The 26,391-nt window shown below is 37.2% G+C and overlaps 1 protein-coding gene and 1 long non-coding RNA gene across 6 annotated transcripts; one reads left to right on the top strand and one right to left on the bottom strand.

Moving 5' to 3' along the window:
• Positions 1-8: 8 nt before the first annotated feature.
• LOC127502257 (tumor necrosis factor alpha-induced protein 2-like) lies at positions 9-23,160 on the top strand. Of its 5 annotated transcripts, none has more exons than XM_051875042.1 (13): positions 9-431; positions 4,084-4,275; positions 4,606-4,758; positions 4,871-5,450; positions 5,560-5,674; positions 5,955-6,077; positions 9,697-9,791; positions 9,878-9,973; positions 10,180-10,306; positions 11,772-11,897; positions 12,000-12,155; positions 15,315-15,436; positions 15,567-23,160. In XM_051875042.1, the coding sequence occupies exons 2-13, from the start codon at positions 4,200-4,202 to the stop codon at positions 15,742-15,744; spliced, it is 1,947 nt and encodes a 648-aa protein (XP_051731002.1). In that variant the 5' UTR covers positions 9-431; positions 4,084-4,199; the 3' UTR covers positions 15,745-23,160. The 5 variants fall into 5 exon arrangements, with proteins under 5 accessions (XP_051731002.1, XP_051731003.1, XP_051730999.1 ...); XM_051875043.1 differs by having other exon boundaries at positions 9-442; XM_051875039.1 differs by lacking the exon at positions 9-431 and adding an exon at positions 478-2,084 and having other exon boundaries at positions 9,881-9,973.
• On the bottom strand, positions 15,924-26,308 carry LOC127502258 (uncharacterized). Its single transcript, XR_007926807.1, has 2 exons — positions 18,930-26,308; positions 15,924-18,358 (listed from the first exon to the last, which is right to left on the bottom strand). It is a non-coding gene; the product is annotated as an uncharacterized LOC127502258 (long non-coding RNA).
• Positions 26,309-26,391: the final 83 nt, after the last annotated feature.

Genomic DNA, 26,391 nt, shown 5'->3' with positions numbered 1-26,391 from the left:
GGACGGCTCGCATGAGAGCTCTCAGGGGATTCCCGATTACATCATTGAGCAGATGTTCCAACCCTGGTCCCTGTGCCACTGGCCGGGCTCCTCTTTCACGGAGCATATTTATTTATATAGCATATTTTATAACTTCCTGTTCTAATATCAACTGGAAACAATGTTTAATTTAGGAACATTTATTTTGAAATGTAAGTCAGTGCCATCTTGATGAAGCCAGAGCCAATAGCCAAAGTCTTTGCACTTGGAGACCCCGCCCCCTTTTGGGGGTTCTGCCCACTTTTGGAGTTCACGCACTATTTTGGAGATCTCCGGTCTGCAGTAATACCTAACGGCTTCTCGAACAAGAAAAAATGTAGGGCGAGACTTGATGTTATCCATCGGGAACTGACTGGATCGTTGGATGGTTGCTTGCTTTGCTGTGATGTCATGTGAGTGACAGGTTGTACGCTTTTCCATTATATAATTTTGCGAACATTATGGGATTGTTACTTTTGAATGTTCTCTAAACATTTTTAAACAATTTGTTAACGAACATCCGCCTCGTTTGTAACAAAATGTTAAAGGGTTAGTTCACCCAGAAGAAGAGAAGATATTGTTGAATAAAGTCGTTATTTTTGTTTTGTTTTTGCGCACAAAAAGTATTCTCGTCGCTTCATAAAATTAAAGTTGAACCACTGCAGTCACGTCGACTATTTTAACGATGTTTTAACATGTTTTAACGAAAATTTAAGACCTTCATTCATCTTCAGACCACAAATTAAGATATTTTTGATGAAATCCGATGGCTCAGTGAGGCCTGCATTGCCAGCAAAATAATTAACACTTTCAGATGCCCAGAAAGCTACTAAAGACATTTAAAACAGTTCATGTGACTACAGTGGTTCAACCTTAATGTTACGAAGCGACAAGAGTACTTTCTGTGCGAAGCTTTACGAATCTTTTGTTTCGAATCGTGGCTCGGAGCAAACCAAGTACAGGTCTCTGCAGGACAGTAATAGGAGGGGCATTTTTGAGAGCATTACCTGATTTGCCTATGTCAGAGTGTGGGTAGGGTTTAGGGGATCATTTTCATTGCATGATTTATAAACACCCACCACAAATTCAGAAACGCCCACTTTTGTTTCGCAGAGACCTCATACTCTATCAAACTGCCAAAGTCACGCCCCCCAGTGGTGAACCATTGAAATTTTGAAACACTTGATGAAGCCTAGTTTACTGAAGTCATGTGACTTTGGCAGTTTGATACACGCTCCGAAACACTGATTTGAAACAAAAGATTCGTAAAGCTTCGAAGCTTCATGAAGCAGTGTTTTGAAATCGTCCATCACTAGATATTGTTGAATAAAGCGGTTATTTTGTTTTTTTTCTTGGCGCACAAAAAGTATTCTTGTCGCTTCATAACATTAAAGGCTGATTTATACTTCTGCGTCGGACCTACGTTGGAGCCTCTGCGCCATAGGCTATGCATTTTTTTTCATTTATACTTCTGCGTCGTTGTCCGCGTCGACTTGTATGCAGACCACTAGTAGGCAGTGTCCGTGGTCATGTTGAGTATCAAGGCAAAAGCCGAAGAAGCAGCAGCTTGTCATGTACGTTGTCAGAAAAGCTTACAAATAGAAGCGGCAAGTAGGTAACGACTTTTGTTGCAGTATGACTGCATGTGTCCCCTGAAACAGATCGTTTGTTCATTCCTATGGAAGTTGAAAATGCTCACTCTTCTCCGATTGCTCCGCGCCAGTTTTTTGACCTGAGGGAGGGGTTCTAGCAGACCAATCACAGCGCTTGCGGTCCGCATAGAATTGAGGCGTTGTTACATTTTTTAAGAGGTGCACGTCAGGCTACGGCGTAGGCTACGCTTGGTACACTACATTCGACGCAGAAGTATAAATCAGCCTTAAGGTCGAACCACTGTAGTCACATGAACTGTTTTAAATATGTTTTTAGTAGCTTTCTGGGCATTGAAAGTGTTAATTATCTTCCTGTCAATGGAGGCCTCACTGAGCCATCGGATTTTATCAAAAATATCTTAATTTGTGTTCTGAAGATGAACGAAGGTCGAATGGGTGTGGAACGACATGAAGGTGAGTAATTAATGACAGAATTTTCATTTTTGGGTGAACTAACCCAGAACATCCAACTAAAACGTTTCAGGAGAGAAAAAAAAAACGTTCCATGCATAAATGTTTTTGTTCTGACATTTTGAGAATATTATTAAATGCTCTATTAATGTTACTGAAAGAATGTTTGTTCATAAATTTGATAGAACCTTGCCAGAATGTTAGCCGAAGTTCTGAGAACACTCATTGTTAGCTGGGAAGATGTACTTTGATTAAAGAGTACGAGGACATATGAATTTTGAAAAAATAAAAATAAAATAATGATGGGCACGGATAAATCATTTATAATAAAATACTGCAATATTCCATAAAAATAAGAATTGTCAACTTTATGTATAGAGAAGCATCTATTATTGTAACTAAAAATCGAATCATTTGAACCAAAACTACAAGATATATTAACTATTAACCCCCACCCCCCTTTCGGCGCCCCTGAAAATCTGTGAGGGGCTCAAACAGTTTAAAGTTGAAAGACGAGTCCGCTTTCTATTTTGGAAAATGGCTTTTAGGAGAGTGAAAGGTAAGACAAATCTGGCATTTGCCTCTGCTGCAGATGCTGAATACAAATCTATAAACGGTATGGAAAAGTGCATAAAATATAGGCTAATATAAGAGAAAAACAACGCGTTCGTGTCTTGCCACTGCAGCTGTTTATATACGCCCATACGGCGAGGATTGTGCCTGTACTGAACTTAACTTTTTTAACATGGAAAAAAAAAAAAAAAAAAAAAACGACAAAGAAGCAAAGCAATATGTACTTGAAAACAATTGGCAAAAAATGGTCTTCATATAAACAATACAGTTTTCTAAGCTTATTTTTCTCTAATCATGATTTACAGTATGAACTTGTTTGCATATGATGTGGTGTATTGCATCCAGGGTGTTTTTTCTCGCTGTATATTTTTGTTCATTTCTTGAAAAATTTGGTTCAGAAGCTACTTTAGGTACAAATCCAGACTATTTCCTAAAGTTTGCAGCGGAGTCAGACTGCAACAGGACGTTACAAAATAAGCATTTTGAATCGCATTAAACCAGATGTGGTTTTGACGTTTTGTAAAAACTGATAATCATCAACGTGTTTTCCATTAAATATTTATTTTGGAGTGAGCTATAGGCCTATTTCAGTTTACAACGAAAAAAAAAAAAAAATCTGTTTCATAAGTGAAGTAAGGGACAATATTGCAATAGTTCATCAGCACTAGTCATTCAGTTATGGTATTAGCAAACAGTGGGTCTGTCCCGATACCCAGGATGTGCCTGAAAAAGCCTCTATAGCCTAACCTTATAAAACACATCATAATGGACACCAAGTGCACGCATTCAATCCTTTAATGACATAACATTGAACAGCGAGCTGCTAGAGAACACTTAAGTGTCCAACTTTGCTCACTTGTTGTCATTCACATCACACGGAATAGTGATTTAGGGTATAGGGGGTCATTTCGGATACAGTCCTATATATACTTGTGTTCTTTGCACCTGACCACTTGTCTACTTACATGACGTACTGTATTTCTGTTTGGCCAAAGTGTTCAAGTGGGCATAAAGAACACAAGTGAGTATAACTTTACCCGATGGGACGCAAATGCAGTATTTTTTTTTTTATAGTTTTTACAGAGCTTTATTCACATATTTTGAATTTTAATATTTAAGACCCCAAGTTTGGGTATTGGGACAATCCCAGTGATTATTTTCAGGGTGCGGACTTAACCAATAAGTGAGGTAAGTGGCCGCTTAGGGCCCAGGGAAAGAGGGGGCCCCAACAAATACCCAGAAGCCTGTATAAATCATATATAACATTCATTTTTCTTGCATATATTATATGGTCAGGACACTTTCTGCTTCCCATAGTGATGCATGGTGTTTGCTTTCTTTATCACAACCCCCACATGGTATTTTGATGGGGATTTTCTACCCAAATATTCAGATATGAGGGCTGTTTCTGATTTCTTTCTCCTTTTAGAAGAAGACCTTGAAGTCGTTGAAGACATCAAATGTGATGAAGGCCTAGCTGTTCGCCTTGGAAAACCTAAAGCAGAATGTCAGAAGCACAAACTCAAAATACCCAAAACAAATAAAATGAAAAACTTCTTGAAAGGAAAGTTCAAGAGAAAATCAAAATTTGAAGCTCCTCTCACCCCTACAGCTCTGTTAGGTAAAATAGGACAGTGTGTTTTTGTCTTTTTTTTCCCCCTTTTCTCTTTTTCTTTCATTCTTCTTTACTAGTCATTGTTCTTTTCTGAAACTGTAAATTAGCGAAGCTCAGTTTGAATTTTCATTTAGAGATTTTTAGCACTATAAACACCATTTTATACATGATTGTGTACTTGTATTGTATTGTAGCCTACTGTCAACAAACCAGCTGCAGCAGAACATCAATACACCAGCAGTTGAACTCATATAGCTTTACAAATTTACAGTCTTTCTTTTCTGGGAAAACAGAGCAGGTTTCTTATCATCTTCTAATTTCTGTTTTATATTTTAGAAGTTGACTTTGATACCACTGAAGGCATAGCAGATTCTTCTGTTGATCCTGAAGAAGAATGTCAGAAACACAAAATCAAAATATCAGACAAAATGAAAAATGTATTCTCAATGAGATGGCAGAGGAATACAAAACCCTGTGAAACTCAATCAGGTACAATAGATGCAAGTTTGTAACAATTTACAGGTGTTTTACAGAAATTTAAATAACTCCTGCTACATATTGATAAGTAAATAGAAATTATTTGTCCCCTCACACACTGCAGTGGGCTTGGATTTCATAGGGAACCTCAATGAGAACCATCTGGAAGCTGAAGACCGTCTCTTTGGTTCAAATGAAGTGGCCAAGGCAGAAGATGAGTCCCATGAGATTTTGCGACTGAAGATGGCCATCCATGACTCTTTCAATGAGGACAATCAGGAGACACTCAAGAGTGCATTGGCTTCAATATTTCAAGAGGGGACACAGGGCAGATGCTGGAATGAAGTAGTTGTGGATGAGCATCCAATATGGAGTCCTATGAAGTGCAGACAGATCAAGACACTACTCAAGATTGTCGTTGAAGAACGAATGAAGACTGCAGAAAAACGGGAGAATAAAGCAGACCAGCTTTCTACCTCCTTGAAGAGAGAGGTGTGTCGAATGGGCAAACAAGTCCAAAAAGACCTGCTCAGAGTGGTCCGAAATCTGAGAGAATGTTACCCTCCAGAGTTTGACATCTGCAGAACGTATGCTCGACTCTACCATCAAACCTTCTCCACCAGACTCCAAGAGCTCGCCAGATCCAGTGTCGATTTTGAGGATTGCCTCTATATATTGAGTTGGATTGTGGATTACTACCCAAAGTAAGGGCATATTAGCAATATCATTTTTACAAGCATGTTCAATTATTATAAATTATTCAGTTTTCAGACACTCAAATATGTTAATATTCTTTAATGTTTTTGTTTTTAGAAATATATTGAAGCACAAAGAACTAGAGGAGCACATCAACAATTCATCACTTGGACCTTTGTTACCTGAAGAAGATCTTACGAGATTGGAGGAACAGTACTTCTCATACAAAGAGGTCATTCAGTATTATTAGCAAATGATTAAATCAGCAAAATTTCAAAATAACAATTGCACAATATAAGAGATTTGTCAACACTGGGCTCCTCCATGTCTTGAGGCTGCCTAAATTGGACGTGTCAGAATGAACATTTAAAGTATTTTGTTCTGTTTCTGAGTACATCAGAAATTTAACGAGGCATCTGATGTGCAACTCACATCTGGTGTAAAAAGAGTTTTAGAAACTATTCTAATTACTTCCATATCTACTGCTGCCAATTTTTACTTTCTCTTATTAGAATGAAGTCAGAAAGTGGTTATTCACTGCTCTTGAGAAAGAAGTGAAAAAATGGAGTGATGGCTTCGAACCAGAGATTATGGATGGATACTACTTCAGTAACCTGGCTGCAGATGTTTTACCAGTAGGTTATGGGCTCTACTCACTTTCTAACCATCTATTTAGTTATACATTTTGGGATCATCAAATTGAGTCAGACCTGAATTTGAATCATTTCCTCAGGGGTGTAAAATACCTGATTACTATACTGAAAGGGTTAGTTCACACATAAATGAAAATTCTGTCATCAATTACTCAGACTTTCATTCATTTTTGGAACAAAATTGAAGATATATTTAATGAAATTAGAGAGATTTCTGTCCCTCCATTGAAAGGCTCTTCAGAAAACTCGGATTAGTTTTTTCGGTGTGTTCCGCACCGTTGCCTCTAGTCGGATGCCATCAGGGTTTTTTTTTTAGCCGATTCAACATGTAGAATTGGCGTCGGGCCGTTGGTGGGCGAGAACTCTTATTGGCTGTTCAGCTTAGCGAATGAGGCAGTGCACGAGAATAAGAGCAAAAGTGATAAAAGCGAGCAAAGAAGTTAAGACGGTACAGAAAGAAGGTTGTTCTAAGTTTACGTCATCTTACCTGAGCATTCGAATGCATGAATATTTTCATAGTAACAGCCGACTGAAGTGAAGAAATTGATCAGTATGATTGATATTCAAAATGTTAAGCAAGCGCTGCTTTGTTTACGGTTTGTATATCTGCAGTCCTAGTTTCTGTTTGTCTTTTTGAATGACAAAAATAGACTATTGATACCTGCTAATATAGACAGATATTTACTTGCATGCAGAACGCACATGCTAGTTGACAGTCGCCTTTAGTCCTTTTGACCTGTTCAAGAGCAGCTTTTTGGCCGAGACGGAGCCGACGAGAGGCGACAACATGCACAGTCAGTTTTCGTCGCCGATAGATCTTTGACGTCAGCTTGGTGTGTCCCGGCCTTAGTATTACTATGAGGGATATGTTCCATTTCGAAGGGGAACTTCAATGCTGCGTCTTGGTGTTGACACTATGGGGGAACGCCATCAGCATGACCGGTGTCTGAAGCATGTGTAAACACACGCCAGTATTCATTGGCAGACGAAGTCCGTGATATCATACATGGAGCGCTCGTGAATAATTTGTAGCGCATTAAAGAAATTTTGTCAAGCAGCAAGAGTTTTACAAAGTGCTTGCCTCCATGTCCTCGATTTATGACACCTGAGGATACTCACAATCTTTGCGTTGTTTGCTTGGGAGTGGAGCACACGCGTTCAGATGTATTTGATTGTAGGGCTTTCAGGTTGAGCTGGCAGAGGAATCTGAGAAAGGGGTTTCGCTTTCTCAATCTTTCTTTACCGGCTCGGCAGTGGTGTGCGGTGGTGTTTTAAAATGAGGAGGCAACGTCCTCATTTATGTCCCTGTTACACAATTTTCCTGGTTAAGTTAACATTACATAAAAAGAGAGACCAAATACCATTCTATTTTGTATTTTTACACTATGTAATGTTCTATTTATTAAAACAAAGTATAAATTTCATCAAGTTAGTGTTTTTATGCATTTTTACATTTATTCCAAAATAATAACTAAAGGCAGTAACAATTTAAACAATATATATATATTATTTATAAACTAATATTCAGCTTTTCTTTTTAAAAGTCAATTTATTTTCAGCAGTCATCAAGCTTGTACACACTGGTCACTCACTCACAGACACAAAGATGTACCTTTAATTTCACCATGCTGATTGCTCACTAAAAACCCCCGAGTCATCATGTTTTCAGGCCATTTCAAGTTTGATTTTGACATGAAATAAAGTTGTGATATCTAAGTGACAGTTGTTTACTTACTTTTTAATTAGTCTTCTCATTAACGACATCATTGTCTTCATTCAGGCCGATTCGACGAGAACGCGCATGAAAACAAGAGGCGGGATTTATCGCACAAACCAATCATGTCCAATCGTAACCGATCATATCCAATCATAGCGCAATTGATGCATTGCCTCCTCTCACGTGACTTTCCCCCATTCATTCTCAGTTACCCCCCACTAAACCCACCGCACGCTTAAGGGGCTCTGCTTTGTTTCTATGAGCTGAAGGGAGGCACAAGAGACGCGGGCTCCCCGCTGTAACTTCACCTGCGGGTGTCGCTGTTTGACAGTGTTTCTTTAGTAAAAACGAGTGACACTTTTTAATGTCAAATTTTGTAACATTTGCGTTGTTTTATTTTTGTAATATTGATTATTTTCTCATCCAGTTTTTCTGAGGAGGCACTGCCTCCCTTGCCTCCTCGGAGGAAACACCCCTGTGGCTCGGGCGATCTGCTGGATTTCAGAAGCCCATTCTTTGGCATCCATGGACAGATTTTTAAAGTTGAGACTTTGCTTCATATTAAAAGTATCAAAGCACAAAACTTTTTGTGATTATTGGATGTCAGGCATGCTACAAAAGTTCAGTGAAGTTTTGTTCATGCATCAACAGAAAACAGCACAGACTAAAAGATTTTAGATTTAAAAATCATATCATTACCGATTAAAATGGAGAAACTAATATTGCCAATCCAGAGCTAGTGTCCACACAGCTGACATGTTTAACTGTTGTAGCTTATCGACATGTGTGCATGAAATGGATGATGAACACAGTCAAAATGTGCCATCAGAGAAGCACTAATTAAACGTCTGTTTCGGTCTCTGATTTCGGCCTGAAACCAAAAATATTCCGTAGCCGAAATTTCAGTGCATCCCTAATGTGACTGCGAAATGATGCGACCCCTTCGCTTTGTTTATCACTTCATCATAGTTGTCTGGTAGAGTTGCATTGTGAGAGCAAAAAAGATCTTTTGCTCTTTTGAAACTCCCTCCGGTACTTCTAGAGGGCGCAACCCTTAAGGATTGGTGAGATAATGTAGAAAGGAAGAAAGAAAATTACCATTTCTCATCAGTTCTCCTCCAGCATATCGACTGAGAGGTTACTATATGAGATTGGCAGATTGATAGAATGTTAGGGACTGTGTTATTTGGACCCTACATTGTCATTCGTGGTCCCCTCTTGAGGGAGTTTTTTTTGAAAATATTATTTTCAAATGATAGCATATTTGTAAATGATAGCATATTTGGGGAGATAATGTTAATGATAGCATATTTCCAATTAAAAATTTGAAATTTCATAAAAAATTTAGTAGTTCACAATCATCACTGTCTATTACTGTGGGTCGTTGAACATATCAATCGTAAAACAGTTGTCAAATATTAAATGTTTAGCTACTTACATCTTACCACACAGATCCGCCCCTGGTTAAGAAAAATGAGTTGATAACAAAAGAGTATAACTCAGGCGCACAGACTGCCATCTGCCAATGAATATTGGCATGTGTTTACACATGCTTCAGACACCGGTCACACTGATGCCATTCCCCATAGCGTCAACACCAAACATCATCAAACCACTTCTCAGGGAACCGGTTTACATACACAACCTGAGACATACTCTAATCAAGAACTATTTAAACTGAATACTTTTACTCAATTAAATGTAAAACTAGTAGCTAAATTTGACTTATTGCAATTTAATTTCAATTTGAAAAGTACTTTTTACAGTTTTGCAGATTATTTTCGTTCGTCTTAAGGCATGTTCACACCAACATGAATGTTCGGCACAAATTGGTCAGAATTCCAGCTTTTGTGTTGAATGTGTGTCGCTATTTGTGTTTTATAGCTTGTTGATATAACTGTAAGTGACGTCAAAGCACTTTTAGGCTCTGAAAGTAAAGCCTGGTGTCTTCTAACCCAGCTAGACAGCTTTCTGACAAGGTAAATCACTAGCCACGATCATTGTCTCATTCCAGCATTGTATTGGTATGATTATAATGACATGTTTTTCTTTTTTCCCCAAATAGTAGCTATAAAACAAGTCTGGAGAAACTTGTCAAAAGAAAACCAAAAAACATTCCTAAAATTCTCAGTGCTAATCTGGTTGACATTCACCACTTTAGGTGAGTTTAATTGATTTTTCAGCAGTTTATCTTTCAAGTACTAAATAGAACAATACAAAATGTATTTCATATTGTCTTTTTAAAACCACTTAAATATGCCTTTACAACTTAATGTAATTATTTATAATTTGCTTAACTTAAAGAAATGTTCACAAAATACAATCATTTAGCAAACTGTAGTAACCATTATTTCTCTGTATCCTCAGGGATTATGTACAAAGACCAGAACATCTTTTCTCAGAAGACACCAGAACCGCCTGCCTGTCCACATTAGCAGACCTTAAAAACATCTGTCACAAATACTTCCTCAGTCGAATTCACACAGAACTGAAGGTTAGTAAACAACAGAACGTATTTAATTTGATGACCAATGAGGAAGTATTTAGAAAAGTTTATTCAGATATGACAAGTTCAGCAAATTAACTTTGATTTATCCAAGTAGGATCTTTCTTACTGAAATATGTAGTAGAAAACCCATGAAAGATTTACATTATTTAAAAAATCCACATTGTTTTATACATATTTTGGACAATGGGCGGCACCATTTTGTTTAGGTTCACAGTGCGTTCTATGTCGATGACGTCAAATGGTTGCTCTCGGTGAGCTACTGACACTGCCCTGCTGCTAATTTTACCGCAACACAATTAAACGATGCCACATTGTGCGGCTTTTGGTTGTAATTTTCAGTCGATGAGCCACAAGAGAAGCGATGTAAGTCTTTACTGCTTTACTAGCGATAAGAGGAGAAAAGAAAAGGAAGTTGTGATGAATGTGGATGAGAATAAAACTTTCCAGTTTAGCCTTGATGACTTTGATACTTTTTTATCTGTATGTTTTGGTGCAACGGTAATCTAGTAACGCATAGTCTTAATACCCACGGGGTTCCTTTTAAAACACGATCAGCCTGAAAACATCGAAGCTGTGCAATGTCTCTGTGGCTATTCGAACTACTGTTGTATGATTGACGTGTAAAAATCGTCTGATATGTAACCTGCATGCATTACACACAGTTAAACGTGCTGAGAAGATGCTACTGTTTTATGCGATCACAGATATCTCGTGCATCACAGCACATACGAGCTTTGAGGCAGTCTCAATCGAGATGTGTTATAGGCTGCCCTCGTCAGTCTCCACGACAGGCGCGGCATTTGGTTAAAGCATACACTTATATCCATCGCCAACTGTAAGCTCTTTCAGTTGTGCTCTACTAAAAGCCTCAAAGGCATCAGGGCTAAAGTGGAGAGAACAAAGACGTGGTTCTTTGGGAAGTTTTATTCCTGTCCACATTCATCACAACGTCCCATTCATTTTTCCTCTTCTTATATCGCTAGTAAAGCAGTAAAGACTTACATCGCTTCTCTTGTTGCCCTTCGACTGAAAATTACAACCAAAAGCCGCACAATGTGGCATCGTACATTATATTCTGAGTTGTGTTGCGGTAAAAATAGCAGCAGGGCAGTGTCAGTAGCTCACCGAGAGCAAGCATTTGACGTCATCAACGTAGATCGCACTGTGCACCTAAACAAAATGGTGCTGCCCATTGTATAAAAAAAAGTATAAAACAATGTGGATTTTTTAAATAACGTAAATCTTTCATGGGTTTTCTACTACATATTTCAGTAAGAGACATCATTTACGTTATATTAAGCCATACAAGTTAATACCAGGGGTTCAGTTTAAGGAAAATTGTTCCAGGGTCTAACTGTACTTAGATAAATCACATAATGCGCTTTACTTCCATGTTTGTGATGCTTATTTACTATTAATATCTTAAATTAAATCTTGTTTATCTGTACAGCCGCTGTACCGTAAGCTGTGGACTCAAGCCTGGTTTGCTGGACATTGTGAGGTTGTGGAGGAGCTGATGAAGGCGCTTGAGGATAACATGGATCAATTCAAAGAGCTAAAGCCTGTCTGCCGAGAGGTCAGAATCACTTTTGCTGCAAATTTTATTGCTAACAGTTCTATAACATGATGCAAATAGACATATAATCTTTAGAGATTGCGTGTCTGTTTGTGTGTATAGGAACTGCTGGCTGAGCTGCATATAGAAGTAACGGTTGAGTACGTGAGACGAATGATGAAGAGAAAACTGAAACTGAAGGACAAAGAACAGCAAGAAGCAGCTGCAGAGTTCATCTGCCACGACAACAGTAAAATCTGCTCTGTGTTTGCCAAAGTGGTGAGATCACATCCAGACCCCCACGTTCGCATGTACAGTATGAATAAACACTCACATGCAACCAAAACATGCACAGAAAAATACTCTACATTTTCATTCGCATTCGAATAGAGCACAAAAATTCAAATCATCATATTTTCCTCTTCCACAATCCAACTTCTTTCTGGACATTTAGGAAAGCCACAGGAATGTTGAGTAACACATGTGGTTGTCATTATGTTTTGGATTCTCAGAAACCTCTAGTTTCTCTCCTCTACATTTCTGTTTTTCCTGAATCATATTGTTAAAAAAACAACAACAAAAAAAACAAAAAAAAAAAACATTTTTTTTTAAATGAACAATTTCAATTATTTTTCTTTAGTTTGTGTTTAAGAAAGTTTCAAAAGTATCTAATGTAGAAAAACAAGAAGGAAAGGAAATATGTTTGTGTTTAATCACTGTTCACAAATTGACTTGAACCCTGCTTAACTAAAATAACAATTAATGGCTGTAATTTAATAGGCTTATGGCCCTTTATTACTAACCGCTTGTGCCAGTGCAAACCCTCTTTTGGTGTTAAAAAGAAAAACTACTGTCAGGATTTACTATTATTTAAGTTTTTTTTTTTTTTTTTTTTTTTTAAAGTTTATTTACAATTTACGTTTATTCAAGTGTGCTATTAGTATACTTTTTTAAAACTAAAAAATATGAATGTATACTTTTAGTCTGCTTTCTATGTACTTCTCAGAAATATACTTAAAATTACACTAAAATATACTTGACTTATGTTGACAGAAAAGTCTATTTGGCCTATACTTGTAATCTTTTGATTGAGATGCACTTAAAAGTATAATATTCTAATTATAACTGGCTTGTAGTTGAGTTTACTCTGATTGAGTAGCCTATTAAATGCTTTTTTTCACATAGTTTTACATACTGTCTTATAAACTCACAAGTTTTGGCATCCAATACAATAGATTTGTTTGAAAATATTGATTTATAAATGGTTGGGAAGGAACATTAAGGATCATTTTCACACATGAATTGGCTCTTCTGAGTCCAGACCTTAAATTCATTGGAAGTCTTTGGGATGTGCTGGAGTAGACTTTACAGCATGGGGGAACTCGAGGTCGGAGGCCAAGAGGGCCGCATTTAAACCACATAAAATGCAAAGGGCCACAAATTACAACTTTGATTGCAAAACTTCTATTTAGGCCTAGTTAAGACAATATTTGTACTATTTACAGGTACTTACAAGTACTTGTTTGTCCTTGGTTGTCCTACTTATAGTGTTACTGAACATGAAAAAAAAAATGTAATTAAAAAAGGATTAATAGTTTGTCTTGCTGTATTCTTAATGCAACAATGCATTCATACTCTGAGTATGAAAAAAGGCCCAAATGCATAAGGAAAAACATTACTGAGCAAATAAACTTAAGAACTGATGAAAAGAAGTCCTTTTTCCTAGTGAAAAGTCTGCATTGTTATCACAAGTAATTTCAGGTCTGGCTGTTGCTCATTTTTTTGATCTTTTTTATACTGCACCTTTTTAATACTTTTTATAGTGCCTATTTATACTCAGACTCGCTTTACAAAGGTTTCAATATAATTATTATTATTAATTAATTAATTATTACCTCTACCTTTAAACTAGGTCAGAATCCAGAATCCTTTTTTGTTCAGAACAGTCTCGCAAATGAGAATGGGAGCACTTGCTTTACATTGACGTTACGTTTTACATGACATTAAGAATAAAAGTTTCGTTTTTCATGCTACTAAGAAGACTATCGGGCACTTACACACTGCAGAGATTCAGGAGTGTCAACCGCATTAAATGATGCAGAAATAAAGTTGTTTTTTTACGAACACGCACAATCTCAAGCATTTGATAGCGTGCGTGAACACAGGTGTTCAACACATGTGCACTAGAAAGATTCATTCTTGTCCAGTCTCTGCGCTTTTTCGCTCCAAAACATAAGATAAAATGTCTTTGTACTCATTAAAGATAGAGTTGCTGGTATCTTTAATTCCCTCACATGAGCGCTCGTCAACACGGGTGGCTATTGTGTTTGTTGTAGTTCCGTTTACTCCGTTTCTTTTCAGACTGTGAAACAATGGCCCGTTTCAGCTTGTGGACAACTTAAATTAGTGCACAAACTATTCAAAGCGCACATGCAAAATACGTCATGCACAGTGTACGCAGAAGAACTGAAGTAATATTAACGGTCAGTTTGAATGCAAATTATAATAACAATACATTCATATTTAACATGACGCGGGCCACAAATTTAATGCTGATGGGCCGCCTGTTGAGGTACCCCTGCTTTACAGAGTGCACACCTCTTGCATTGTCAATACAAGATCTTGACCAAAAATTGATGCACCTCTTGATGGAAATAACATCACAGCATTAATTTCCATCAAGAGGTGCATCAATTTTTGGTCACTTTAAGGTCTGGACTCAGAGGTTCCAATTCATGTGTGAAAATGATTCTTCATGCTCCCTCCCAACCATTCCTTCACAATTTGAGCCTGATGAATCTTGACATTGTCATCTTGGAATATGGCCATGATGTGTCTTCCTACTTAGTTGTTTAGCTACACACTCTATCAATTAGGGTTAAAATAACTGTTGCCAACCATATAACATTCTAGAAACATAATAATCACAGCAATAATGATCCATTCATAGACTCTTAAGTATCTGCCTATTTAAATCCAAACAGCAGCTTTTTTTTTTTTTTTTTTTTTTGGGCCGGCAGTGTATAATCAGTGTCGCCAAAACCATGTGGAAAAATGTGCTATGGCCTTATGAGACCAAGATCAAACTTTCTGGCCAAAATTGTAAAAAAAAAAAACAACAACATCGCAGCATGGTGAAACATGGTGGTGGCAGCATTTAATAATTTTTACATCACAAAACATCACAAAAAACAGCTTTTTTAACAGGGGTGTGTAGACTTTTTATATCCACTGTATTGTTTAAGACACAATATGACATTGAGTCTCAAACAAAATATGGACCCATTTAATGTGTTTTCTTTACATTATTATCTTTGTTTGAAAGAGCAATGAATTGTGGGAATGCAGAAAGAGTTTGTGTAAAGATCACAGCACTGCAAATATACTTATTAAACATTTAAATAAGTTTTCTAAATCAAGTACTATTCTCTTCTCTAGGGATCCAAAGAGGAATGGCTCTGTCAAATACTGCCCAAATTATCAGAGATTCTGAGACTGCAGGATCTTGGGAGTTTGCAGCTTGAGATTGCGACTCTGGCAAGAGACTATCCTGACATTAGGTGAGTCAGATTTGAGCAGGCAAGATTATTTTATTGAGAGGCACATACTAGGCAACAGCCATAACCATCGCTTTAGCAGAATGAATGATGAGTTGTTTCATCAATGATCTTTGTTGTCATTCTCTACTAGTGAGCAGCAAATTCTTGCTGTCCTGAACCTGAAGACCAACCTTTCAAGCTCAGATTTGTGCAGCATCGAAGTGTGTTTGAGTGAAAACAGAAGCAGGCCGAACACAGAGTCCTCCCCTGCCTTCTTCTCTAAAGTACTCGTCAAACAGGACACTCTCTGTTACAACAGTTGCAACTGAGAACTCATTGATATTATTCTTTTAAAGTTTTTCTATAATAATTTTACATGTCTCTTCAAACAAAGGTCAAGAACATAGGTATAGTCCATCTCAAGTGGTCCAATGGAGGTTGTCTGACCATTTTTATATACTTTATATTTTTATATACTTTTTACTTATTTTAGCATATTTTACTGTCAACAGCATTTAACTGAAAACTTTTTCCCCCTAAATATAAGCATTATTCTTACAATCTATAAATGCATATACAAGTATGTTTAAATACAAGAAAATATCTAGACACACAGGGTTTGGACAATGAAACTGAAACACCTGGTTGTAGACCACATTAATTTATTAGTATGGTGCAGGGCCAATATAGCATCAATTCGTCTTGGGAATGACAGATAGCTCAAAAAAAATTAAAGGAACACTTTTTAATCAGAGAATAGCATCAAGTCAGTTAAACTCTTGGGATATTGATCTAGTCAGTTAAGTAGCAGAGGGGGTTGTTAATCAGTTTCAGCTGCTTTGGTGTTAATGAAATTAACAACAGGTGCACTAGATGGGCAACAATGAGACAACTACCAAAAAAGGAATGGTTTTAGGAATGGCCACTGACATTTTTTTCCCTACTCATCTTTTGTCACTACTGGTAGCATGAGGCGATATGTGGACCCTACAGAGGTCGCACAGGCAGTCCAACTCCTCCAGTATGGCACATCAATACGTGCCATTGCCAGAAGGTTTGCTGTGTCTCCCAGCACAGTCTCAAGAGCATGGAGGAGATTCCAGGAAACCGGCAGTTACTCTAGGAGAGCTGGACAGGGCCGTAGAAGGTCCTTAACCCATCAGCAGGACCGGTATCTGCTCCTTTGTGCAAGGAGGAACAGGATGAGCACTGCCAGAGCCCTACAAAATGACCTCCAGCAGGTCACTGGTGTGAATGTCTCTGACCAAACAATCAGAAACAGACTTCATGAGGGTGGGCTGAGGGCCCGACGTCTTCTAGTGGGCCCTGTGCTCACTGCCCGGCATCGTGGAGCTCGATTGGCATTTGCCATTAAACACCAGAATTGGCAGGTCTGCCACTGGCGCCTTGTGCTTTTCACAGATGAGAGCAGGTTCACCCTGAGCACATGTGACAGATGTGAAAGGGTCTGGAGAAGCCGTGGAGAACATTAAGCTGCCTGTAACATCGTTCAGCATGACCGGTTTGGTGGTGGATCAGTGATGGTCTGGGGAGGCATATCCATGGAGGGATGCACAGACCTCTACAGGCTAGACAATGGCACCCTGACTGCCATTAGGTATTGGGATGAAATCCTTGGACCCATTGTCAGACCCAGCTCTAGTACAGTGGGTTCCTCCTGGGTTCCTTCCTTCCTTCCTTCCTTCCTCATGTGGCGAGAGTATGCAGGCAGTTCTTGGAGGATGAAGGGATTGATACCATTGAATGGACCCCACGCTCGCCTGACCTAAATCCAATAGAACACCTCTGGGACATTATGTTTCGGTCCATCCGACGCCGCCAGGTTGCACCTCAGACTGTCAAGGAGCTCAGTGATGTCCTGGTCCAGATCTGGGAGGAAATACCCCAGGACACCATCTGTCGTCTCATTAGGAGCATGCCCGGATGGTGTCAGGCATGCATACAAGCATGTGGAGGCCATACAAACTGCTGAGTATCATTTTGAGTTGCTGCAATGAAATTTCAGCAAAATGGACTAGCCTGCTGCATCATTTTTTCACTTTGATTTTCGGGGTTTCTTTGAATTCAGTCATCTGAAGTAGGTTGATAATTTTCATTTCCATCAAACGATTTGGCATCCTTTAGAGCAGTGTATTTTACAGTGACCAGAGGGATTTTGAGCCATTTCCTTTCCAGAAGAGTGTCCAGGTCACTAGGACCCTGTTTACACCTGGTATTAAGATGCATTTTGGATGATCTGATCACAAGTAGACGAGGAAGACACATACATCTGGTGTTTTAATCCGTCACTTTTGTACACTTCCCACCACTTCTGTCCTGATTTCTTTGAGGGGAGGGTCTTTCAGATCTTTCAATCTAATGGACAAAATAAGCTAGCACAATTTACATATGAACTTGACCGGAGACAACGGAAAAACACGGAGAGTATCAGCTTTTGTTTCTGCTCTGACAGCCGCAAGACCAGCTGAATGCTGTGAGTGTGTGTTAGAAATCAGGAATGGTGAGAGAACATTGTGCTTGGTACGTTTTTCATCTTCAAAACCAAACTTAGGTCTTCAGCCGACAAAGTTTAAATCCTGTCTGGCTAGCGAGTTTCCCATAATGTTTACGTGTTAGGTCAGAAGGTGGAGAGCAGGCGGTCTTTTGTGGCTGTTCGAACACGTTCGATCACATGAGTGTTTACACTACGAAAGCAATCCGGTCGAATGAGTTTTCAACTACCTCTGGAAGTGGTAGAAAGTGGACAAGCTCAAAGCGTTTTACACCCCATTTACACCTGTATTTAGCGTTGCCCACTTGTGATCTGATCGACCAAAACGCATCTAAATACCAGCTGGAAACAGGGCCTATGTGATGCTGGTGAAAGAAAACATTTTTTGACTTGCTCCTCCAAAGTGGCTCAAAAATATTCAGATCTGGTGACTGTTCAGGCCATAGATGTTCAACTTCACTTTAATGTTCATCAAACCATTCTGTCACCAGTCTTGCTATGTGTATTGGTGCATTATCATGCTGATACACGACACCCCCATTCAGGGTACAATATTTGAAGCATTAGGTGCACATGGTCCTCCAGAATGGTTTGGCAGTCCTTGGTAGTAATACACCCATCAAGCACAGTAGGGAATGCCATGATTTTGCAGCCTAAACCATCACTGATCCACCGCCGTGCTTCACTGGGTGTTAAGCCTCTTTGGGTCTTCTCCACACCATAACTCCCACAGATTTGAGAAACACAGTGAAGGTGGACTCATCAATACATGTTTCACATTGTTCACAGCCCAAGATCTGCACTGTTGGCATCTATGAAACTCATATTTGGCATTGGCATCAGGATCAAAGGTTTAGCTATAGCAGCACGACCATCAATATTGACTCTGTGGAGCTCCTGACAAACAGTTTTGATGGAAACAGGAGGTCGAGGTGTGAATTTAATTCTGCAGTGAGTTGGGTAGCTGTGGTTTTGTTTTTTGGATACAATCCAGGTTAGTACCCGGACATTGCTTTCAGACAGCTTCCTCTTGCGTCAACAGTTACTCCCATTAGGTTCATCCTTCATGGTGGTATGCCAACATTACCCTGAACATCAGCTCTCAGTACACCACAAAGACTTGCTGTCCTGGTCACAGATGAGCCAGCGATATGCGCACCAACAATTTGTCTTCTTTTGAACTCTCATGTCTCCCATTATGTTGTGTGGGTTGCAATATTTTATATACAGCTCTGCTAATTCAACCTTCATGCTCGGCTCTAAAGGCCCGTTGACACCAAGAACAATAACTATAATGCGTCCACACCAACGAACGATAATGGTCTGTTTATTCAGCCTGGTCTCATTGTTAATACGTAGGTATTAATACGTAACTTTCAAAGACACAAAACGTACATTTTTGTACGTTTAGAAAGGTGCTAAAACGTACAATATTGACGTAATTATGGCACTAAAACGTAAAAATACTTACGTTTTTACAGCGAAAAAAAAACAAATCTTATCATGTCTTAAAGATATTGTTTTTCGGTGTGTATTTTGATCTTAACACCTTTAACCTTATTATTTATTATTCTCAGGTTAGGTAAAGTAAGTCGAGTCTGGCCTAAATTATAAGCATTTAAAATTACTTACAATTTGGTCAGAAGACTCCTCTGTGGTACGTTCTTGTTCAAAGTCTTAAAACACTATAAATCAAGCCAAGGTAGGCAGCTTTTGTAATCAATTAAATTTCTTTTAATTGGTTACTTTTCTTTTTATAATAAACAAAAATGTAAAGGCAAAGAAAACTTCATCATTAAGGTATAAAATACAGTAATCACTCTTTTGAGTCAAAGGTGTAGTCAGCTCTGGGCTTCCCATCTTCAGCTTGGGGTTTCTTGTCCTCAGCTCTGGGCTTCTAGGCGTCGGGGGAAGCGTATCAGTATCCGAAGAGGCAATCAACTCATCAGTCTTTTATACTCCTGCTGTTTATTGCAGACGTTGGGTTATCTTCTTGATTGACGTATGTTGTAACTTTCCCAAAGTTTCCAGATCCTTCTCAAGGCCTCGCAGGTGCGAGCTGTCTGGCTTTTGTGTCCTTGAACTCCAGTAAACTCATCCAAGATGGCTGATGTCCTTATAAGGTTCTAGGAGTAGAACCACAGTTCTCTGTGTCCTTGAGCACACACACATAGGACCACACACACATAGCCAACAATAACTGTACATCTCTGGCCATACAGTATAATACATTTCTTAGAAACAAACAAAAATAAATAATAATATTGTAAGCAATGCCTAATATTTAATACATTGGCCAAATGTGTAGCAACAGACTTCCAAAATTTAAACAAGGAGGCAGGGTAATTGCATTTTCTTGATTTAATACAACAATATATGTATAATTTCCCTTTTATCGTTTTGTAGATAAATGTAAGATCCCTAAACCCCATCCCGAACCTAAACATACCCATTTTATACAGAATGTTAAAAGAATAAAACATATTGGGCAGAAATGTGTAGGAAAATGACAATTTTAGTAAAAATATAACATTAAAACGATATTTTGAGCCACCAATCCTACACCTGCCCCTAAACCTACCCATAACCATTTCTTTAAACTATCTACTAATATAAATAAAAGAATGACCGATAAACAGGCGTAATCACAATAATTTATTTATTTATTTATTTATTTTTTTGGCGAAAATGTCAAAAGTGGTACCAAAAGTAGTTCAAATGATGATGAGTTCCAGTCACAGTCCTCTCTGGCGGTAATAGTTTTTATAGGGTACAGAGCAGAATTTAACTTATTAATCCATGAAAATATGATAAATCCGGCTTCTCTCCGCGAAGGCGCGCACTCATTTCAAATGTCAATCCACTGAAACACGGCATGTCGCAATCTGTGACGAAGGTGAGAACCAATGAGCGTTCGTTATCAGTGCCGTAAACCATGTCGTAACGCTTCTCGAGGTTGGCGCTACTTTCAAATTTGAATCATAATGGTCGCTGTTGCTGAGAATCAAAATGAAGATCGATGGATAAAGGGCTGAATTTGGATCTGTTCCTTACAAACATATGGATTCGAAAGATTGGGAGTACAGCGAACAAATAAAATTGATGTGATTTGTGAATTTATGTTGTGTTTTGGTGTATCTTATGGTTGTATGTCAATCGCTGCATAGGAGAAAACGCCTTCTGTGTCGCACAGCAAACAAACTAAATATTACAAAGTGGTTAAACAATTACAGAAAATTTATTCATAAGGTTTTAAATTGTAGTCTTGTTTAACATTATGCAATCCTCTGAAACGAGCAGCACAAGTCACGAACAGAAATGTTATATTAAGTAGATGAGTAAACTGCTTTCAATAAATTTGACTAAAAACAACATTAAATCATTAAAGCCACGATTTTAATATTAATACATGGGAATTCATATACATTCACACTTTACGTTACATGATTTACGTTTTTATTGCTGTTAATACGTAAGTATTTTTACGTTTTAGTCCTCTAAATATGTCAGTGTTGTACGTTTTTGTGTGTATGAAAACGTAAGTAAATGTACGTGTGGTAGAACCACAATTTACGTAAAAATACACACGTATTCTCATGAGATCACGTTGGTTTATTCTAATGTTCTAATGTTTGTTCTCATGTTTTTGCTGTTCTTGTTGCATTTACACGACATAACCAGCAGATGTCCTCAGCATGCTATCCCAGCAAACATCGTGTCCCTGGCCAAAAATAGTCGCGGTAGGACGGCATAAATCGATAAAAAATATGAAACACAGAACATTTAGCCTACTAAAAATGCATTCGGATATGTTTGTACATGTCTACAATTCTATGGGGTTGCATACATAATTGTTACTTTGACTTTTAGCTACCTGTAGTTAAATATATACTAATTAATTAATTAATAAGATAACGTCAAGGAGGTCCGTTCAAATTTCATTTTGGAACTATTTTTCAACCATGACGGACGTGTCAGAGGTTATCGTAGTTAAATATTTAGTGTAATCGATCTAATCTAACAGTGAAATTAGCTGACGAAGGACAATATAGTGGAATAAAAACAACACATAGTCTTTTTCACTGAAACTTCAAAGGAAGCAAGATAATGTTGTCGAAACTTGCGCTGGATGCCTGAGGTAATTCTGTTCTGTTTGCTAGCCTAGTATAATGAGCTCATCGTTAATACTTCTCACCATTTATTCCGAGGGTATGACTGATTGTTTTCCATATATCCATTTTCTTTAAAGTATCCTTGAAAAGGAGGTTGACTTGTCAAACAGTGGTAGCTTTTGCTGAACCTTGAGGCGATTAACTTCTCGCAATGTCGTCTGCCATTTTAAATGCACAAGGCCTTAAATTAACGGATTCTGATTGGCTGTCAGTGTTTCATCGTGCAACAGCTGGAAAAAATCCATCTGAAAGTGATCCCAACCATATTGTTTCTCTATCGTTATAGCTGAGGTGTGGTGGACAGTGCTATTCTTTTATATTTAGAATGATTTTTAGAACTATATCTTTATCGTTCTTGGTGTGAACCCTTTACTGATTGGCCAGCAACCTCCAACAGTAGCTATATTGACCAGTGTTTCAGTTTCATTGTCCAACCCCTGTATGTCTAATTTCAATCTATACATTACATTATTAAAATCCTTCAATCAGTATTTACTCTTGTTTGTAACTGGAATTTGTTGGTAGCCTATATAAATGTTTTGTAAACTAATGTTCAAATGTTAAGGTCAGTAAGATTTTATTCGAAAGAAATGTGAACTTTTTATTAATCAAATATCCTGACAGGGAAAAAAAATATCACAGTTTCCATAAAAATATTAAGCAATATAATAACAAATGTTTTGAGAGCACCAAATCTTCAAAATAGATTTAAATAAGACCTAAACAAAACTTCTTTTCTCTGATGCATCAGACGTCTTGGTGGCTGTGCTCGATATATCATGATATGTGATATGTCATCCTCACTGTCCCCGTCAGTCCTTCATAAGCAGTGTCCTCAGCCTCAATGACGTTCTTCCACTCCAGTTATTCTAAACAACATTATCTTTCCTGTTTACAGTGACTCAACAGTGCCTCCCTCAACACTGACTGTGTCACTGAAAGGAATCTTTGTTTAATTATAATGGAAGTGTGAACCTGAGTTTGTGCTGACTGGCTTCATTGCCACCAGTTGATTTTTTGTTGCCTTGAGACATATACAATAAAATTGACTGAAGCTGTTATACTGTGTTTGAAATGACATCTAATACACACCACATTCTTTATTTGCATCAGTGGTTCCTTGAAGAACCTTAAACATCCACGGAATCTTTCCATTCCACTAAAGATTCTTTAGTGGATCAAGAGATTATATAATGATTTAGAAGATAATTTAAATTGAAGGGGAAAAAAATGTTCTTTTAAGAACTGTTCAATGGTTCTTTGAGGAACCAAAAATAGTTATATGATCTTCACTCTGAAAAGCTATTTTTGGAACCTTTATTTTTAAGAGTGTACAGATAAAAGTCTGCACACACATCATTTTTAGTATTTATTTTAGAATAATAGCAAAGTCATTGAAACTGCGAAAAAACGCAAATGGAAGAATGGCAATTGTATAATGTTAAAAGATGCTAAACAAACCCAAGCTTATATTTTATATTCGTGGCTGCCTTTAGATTACAGTATTAAAGAAGTTCCCATATGTTGGCCACTTGTTGGACTCAATCATTAAAAAATCATTACAATTACTGTACAGGTTTGTGAAGAAACTCATATAAGCACAATTTACATTTGTCTGTAGAGCTAATTTAAAAAAAAAAAAAAATTAAAAAAAGGCTTTTTAGGTTCATCATCATAAACTAATTTAGTGTATTTCATGCCATCGCATGTCAAATGTATTTATTTATGTAAGAAATGAATCTAATGACTGTAAGTTGTTAAAACAATTAAAAAAAAAAAAAAACATGCTCAATATTCCAACATAATGCCTATTTTGTGATTTTATTCTAAAAATGCAAGAAAACAAGTAAAAAGTAAAAACTGTATGCTGTCATTTGTTAGTGACGCACCGTTTCTTCACTTCCCTTTGACAGGGTGCTTTACTGATCTGCACATAATGATTTCCTGGAAAGGCTTGTGGAAAACCCAAAACAAAAGCAAACATTCAGTTTCAATTTCACTTTTATACTTAGTTTCACTTCCAGCCACTTCCAGAAAAAGAGCCTCATTAAGAGTGGGCTCTGACCTTATCTGGTCTTTTGTGGTTTTTCCAGGCTGTGTCCAGATCAGTTTACCAGATGCTATACTGCCACCTGCAGTATATATGACAAGCTGCTACTTTAGTGTTCAGCTTGATCTTCTTTGAGTTTTATACTAATTACACTGATATTAGTGAGCTGTAGACTGTGGGTAGTAACGGATTATATGTAATCTGGATTGCATAATCAGATTCCAAAAATTAAGTACTTGTAATTAAATCATATTACATTTTAAAATACTCGTAATCAGACTACTTTTTTTATTGATTACTTGATTATGTTATTAAGTATTCACAATTCATTGATTCTCCCCACTACAACTTTTTCTCTTTTATATTTTCCTTTCTAAAAAAGCCTACAGCTTACAGGCCTTCAGAATGCCTTCTAGGTTTGTGGAATTACACACACACACACACACACACACACACACACACACATGCACAGACCAGCCACTATCACTGGATTCACAGAAATCATTTCAATTTTAAGAAGTGTTTTCTCAACATTGCAACATCTAATCAGCTCCTGATGAACACATTAATTATCACTCAGTGAGTCGTTTAACCATGTATTACTGTCTCTGGAAGGCTTTTGCCAAATTCACATTATTTCATATTTACAGTGTAGAGATTCCCTAACTTTTTTTGTCAACTGAACCTCCAACATAATTGACTTGAAGACCCCCTGAGATTTTAAGTTAATAAGTTAGGTCAATAATAAAATTAAGTCAATAATAATGATAATAAATAATAATAATAATAATAATAATAATATTGATTTCACGGTTCTCTGATGTTGGTTACATGACATGCAGATAGATTTTTTTAGTAAGAGTTTTATTTTGATTGTTTTTATTTTAAAATTATTATTATTATCATTTTATTATTCTTTTTTTAAAATATTTATGATTTAATTACTTCATTAAACTCATGAACCCTGACGAAATGCTGACGAAATGTAATATTTAATGCACTCCATGTTGTTGAATGAAATATATTTTCTTTCACCTTGTATTTTTATATCAAAATGGTACAAGATTATCCTGTTCAAATTAACGTGATTGACGAGTTAAGTCAAAAGTCATCGAGAAGTAGTCAGATTACAGTCAAACCAAAAATTATTCAGACACTAGATATCGTTTTTGATATATTTTTACTAGTGGGTGCAGGACACTATAGTTCATTTATGTAAGTGAGGATAGCAAAATAAAGTAAACTGTGACATATTATACCCAAACATTCTTCATACAGTGGACTACCAGTAAAACTGATAAAAAGTTGGGACCAAAAATTATTCCGACACTTTGACCTGACCATGTTTTGCTTAAGTGTTATCTGACATAATTAAGATTATTTTTTTCTGACACAGTTTAACTCTGAGATCTTGTCATATTTTATTACCATTTTTTAAACTATAGTGAATAAACTGTATTAATGAATGAAATGTTCAAGGTGTCTGAAAACATTTTGGTTTGACTGTATATTACCTTAAATGTGTAATGTAATGGATTATGTTACAATTTTTGTCATGTAATTTGGAATCAGTAACTGACTACAGTTTGTAAGTAATCAGCTGAGCACTGGTTATAGAGAGCAGTCTACTACACAATAATGAATTCCTTCACATCCAACAAAAAAGAAGCAAACTGAGCATCACTACAGGCTTTTCTCCATCATCAGATCTATCTAGCTACTGTTTATACTATTATTTTTTACATACTATAACTCTTATTTAACCCTTTTTTTTTTTTTTTTCTAAACAGAACTCTTACTTTATTTTTAACATGAATTATAGCAAACACACATTAATGTGTTTTCATTGTTAAATTGCACACAGGTTTAGAACGACATAAGGGTAAGAAAATGACGTCATTGCTGTGGCGCGAACAGCAGCTGGAGGGCAGGAAGTGATTTTTCTATATAGGAATCGCGATCACAAACTCAAAATTCCTATGTTTTGCGTCGTTTATGGTTGCTCAAATCAATCAAACCGAGAAACCACAAGGAGCTTTTATTGTTTATGTAACTTTTATCGTTTTGTCACCTTTAATAGTGTTTTGCATCTGCTGATACTGAAATTAATATAGATATCTGCTTACCTTTTTTGTTTTTGACTTGGTTCAATATTCACATTCTTCATGATATCATTTGCAGGGAAGAGAAGCTATTTTATCCCATTGCATGATCATTTGGTGTTTTCACTTAAAGTATTAGT

The sequence above is a fragment of the Ctenopharyngodon idella genome, chromosome 20 (genome assembly GCF_019924925.1).
Source record: "Ctenopharyngodon idella isolate HZGC_01 chromosome 20, HZGC01, whole genome shotgun sequence".
NCBI classification, from domain to species: domain Eukaryota; kingdom Metazoa; phylum Chordata; class Actinopteri; order Cypriniformes; family Xenocyprididae; genus Ctenopharyngodon; species Ctenopharyngodon idella.
The sequence above is the reverse complement of the archived record's forward strand: the minus strand, read 5'-3'. Positions and strand labels throughout refer to the sequence as shown.

What these genes read in the sequence shown, in the direction of transcription:
- LOC127502257 (XM_051875038.1), top strand. Translation starts at nt 1,922, where the DNA reads ATGAACTGTTTTAAATATGTTTTTAGTAGCTTTCTGGGCATTGAAAGT. An exon ending in AGTACTTCTCATACAAAGAG is followed by an intron (nt 5,675 to 5,954) that starts GTCATTCAGTAT and finishes TTCTCTTATTAG; the next exon opens with AATGAAGTCAGAAAGTGGTT. An exon ending in CTAGACAGCTTTCTGACAAG is followed by an intron (nt 9,792 to 9,877) that starts GTAAATCACTAG and finishes TTCCCCAAATAG; the next exon opens with TAGCTATAAAACAAGTCTGG.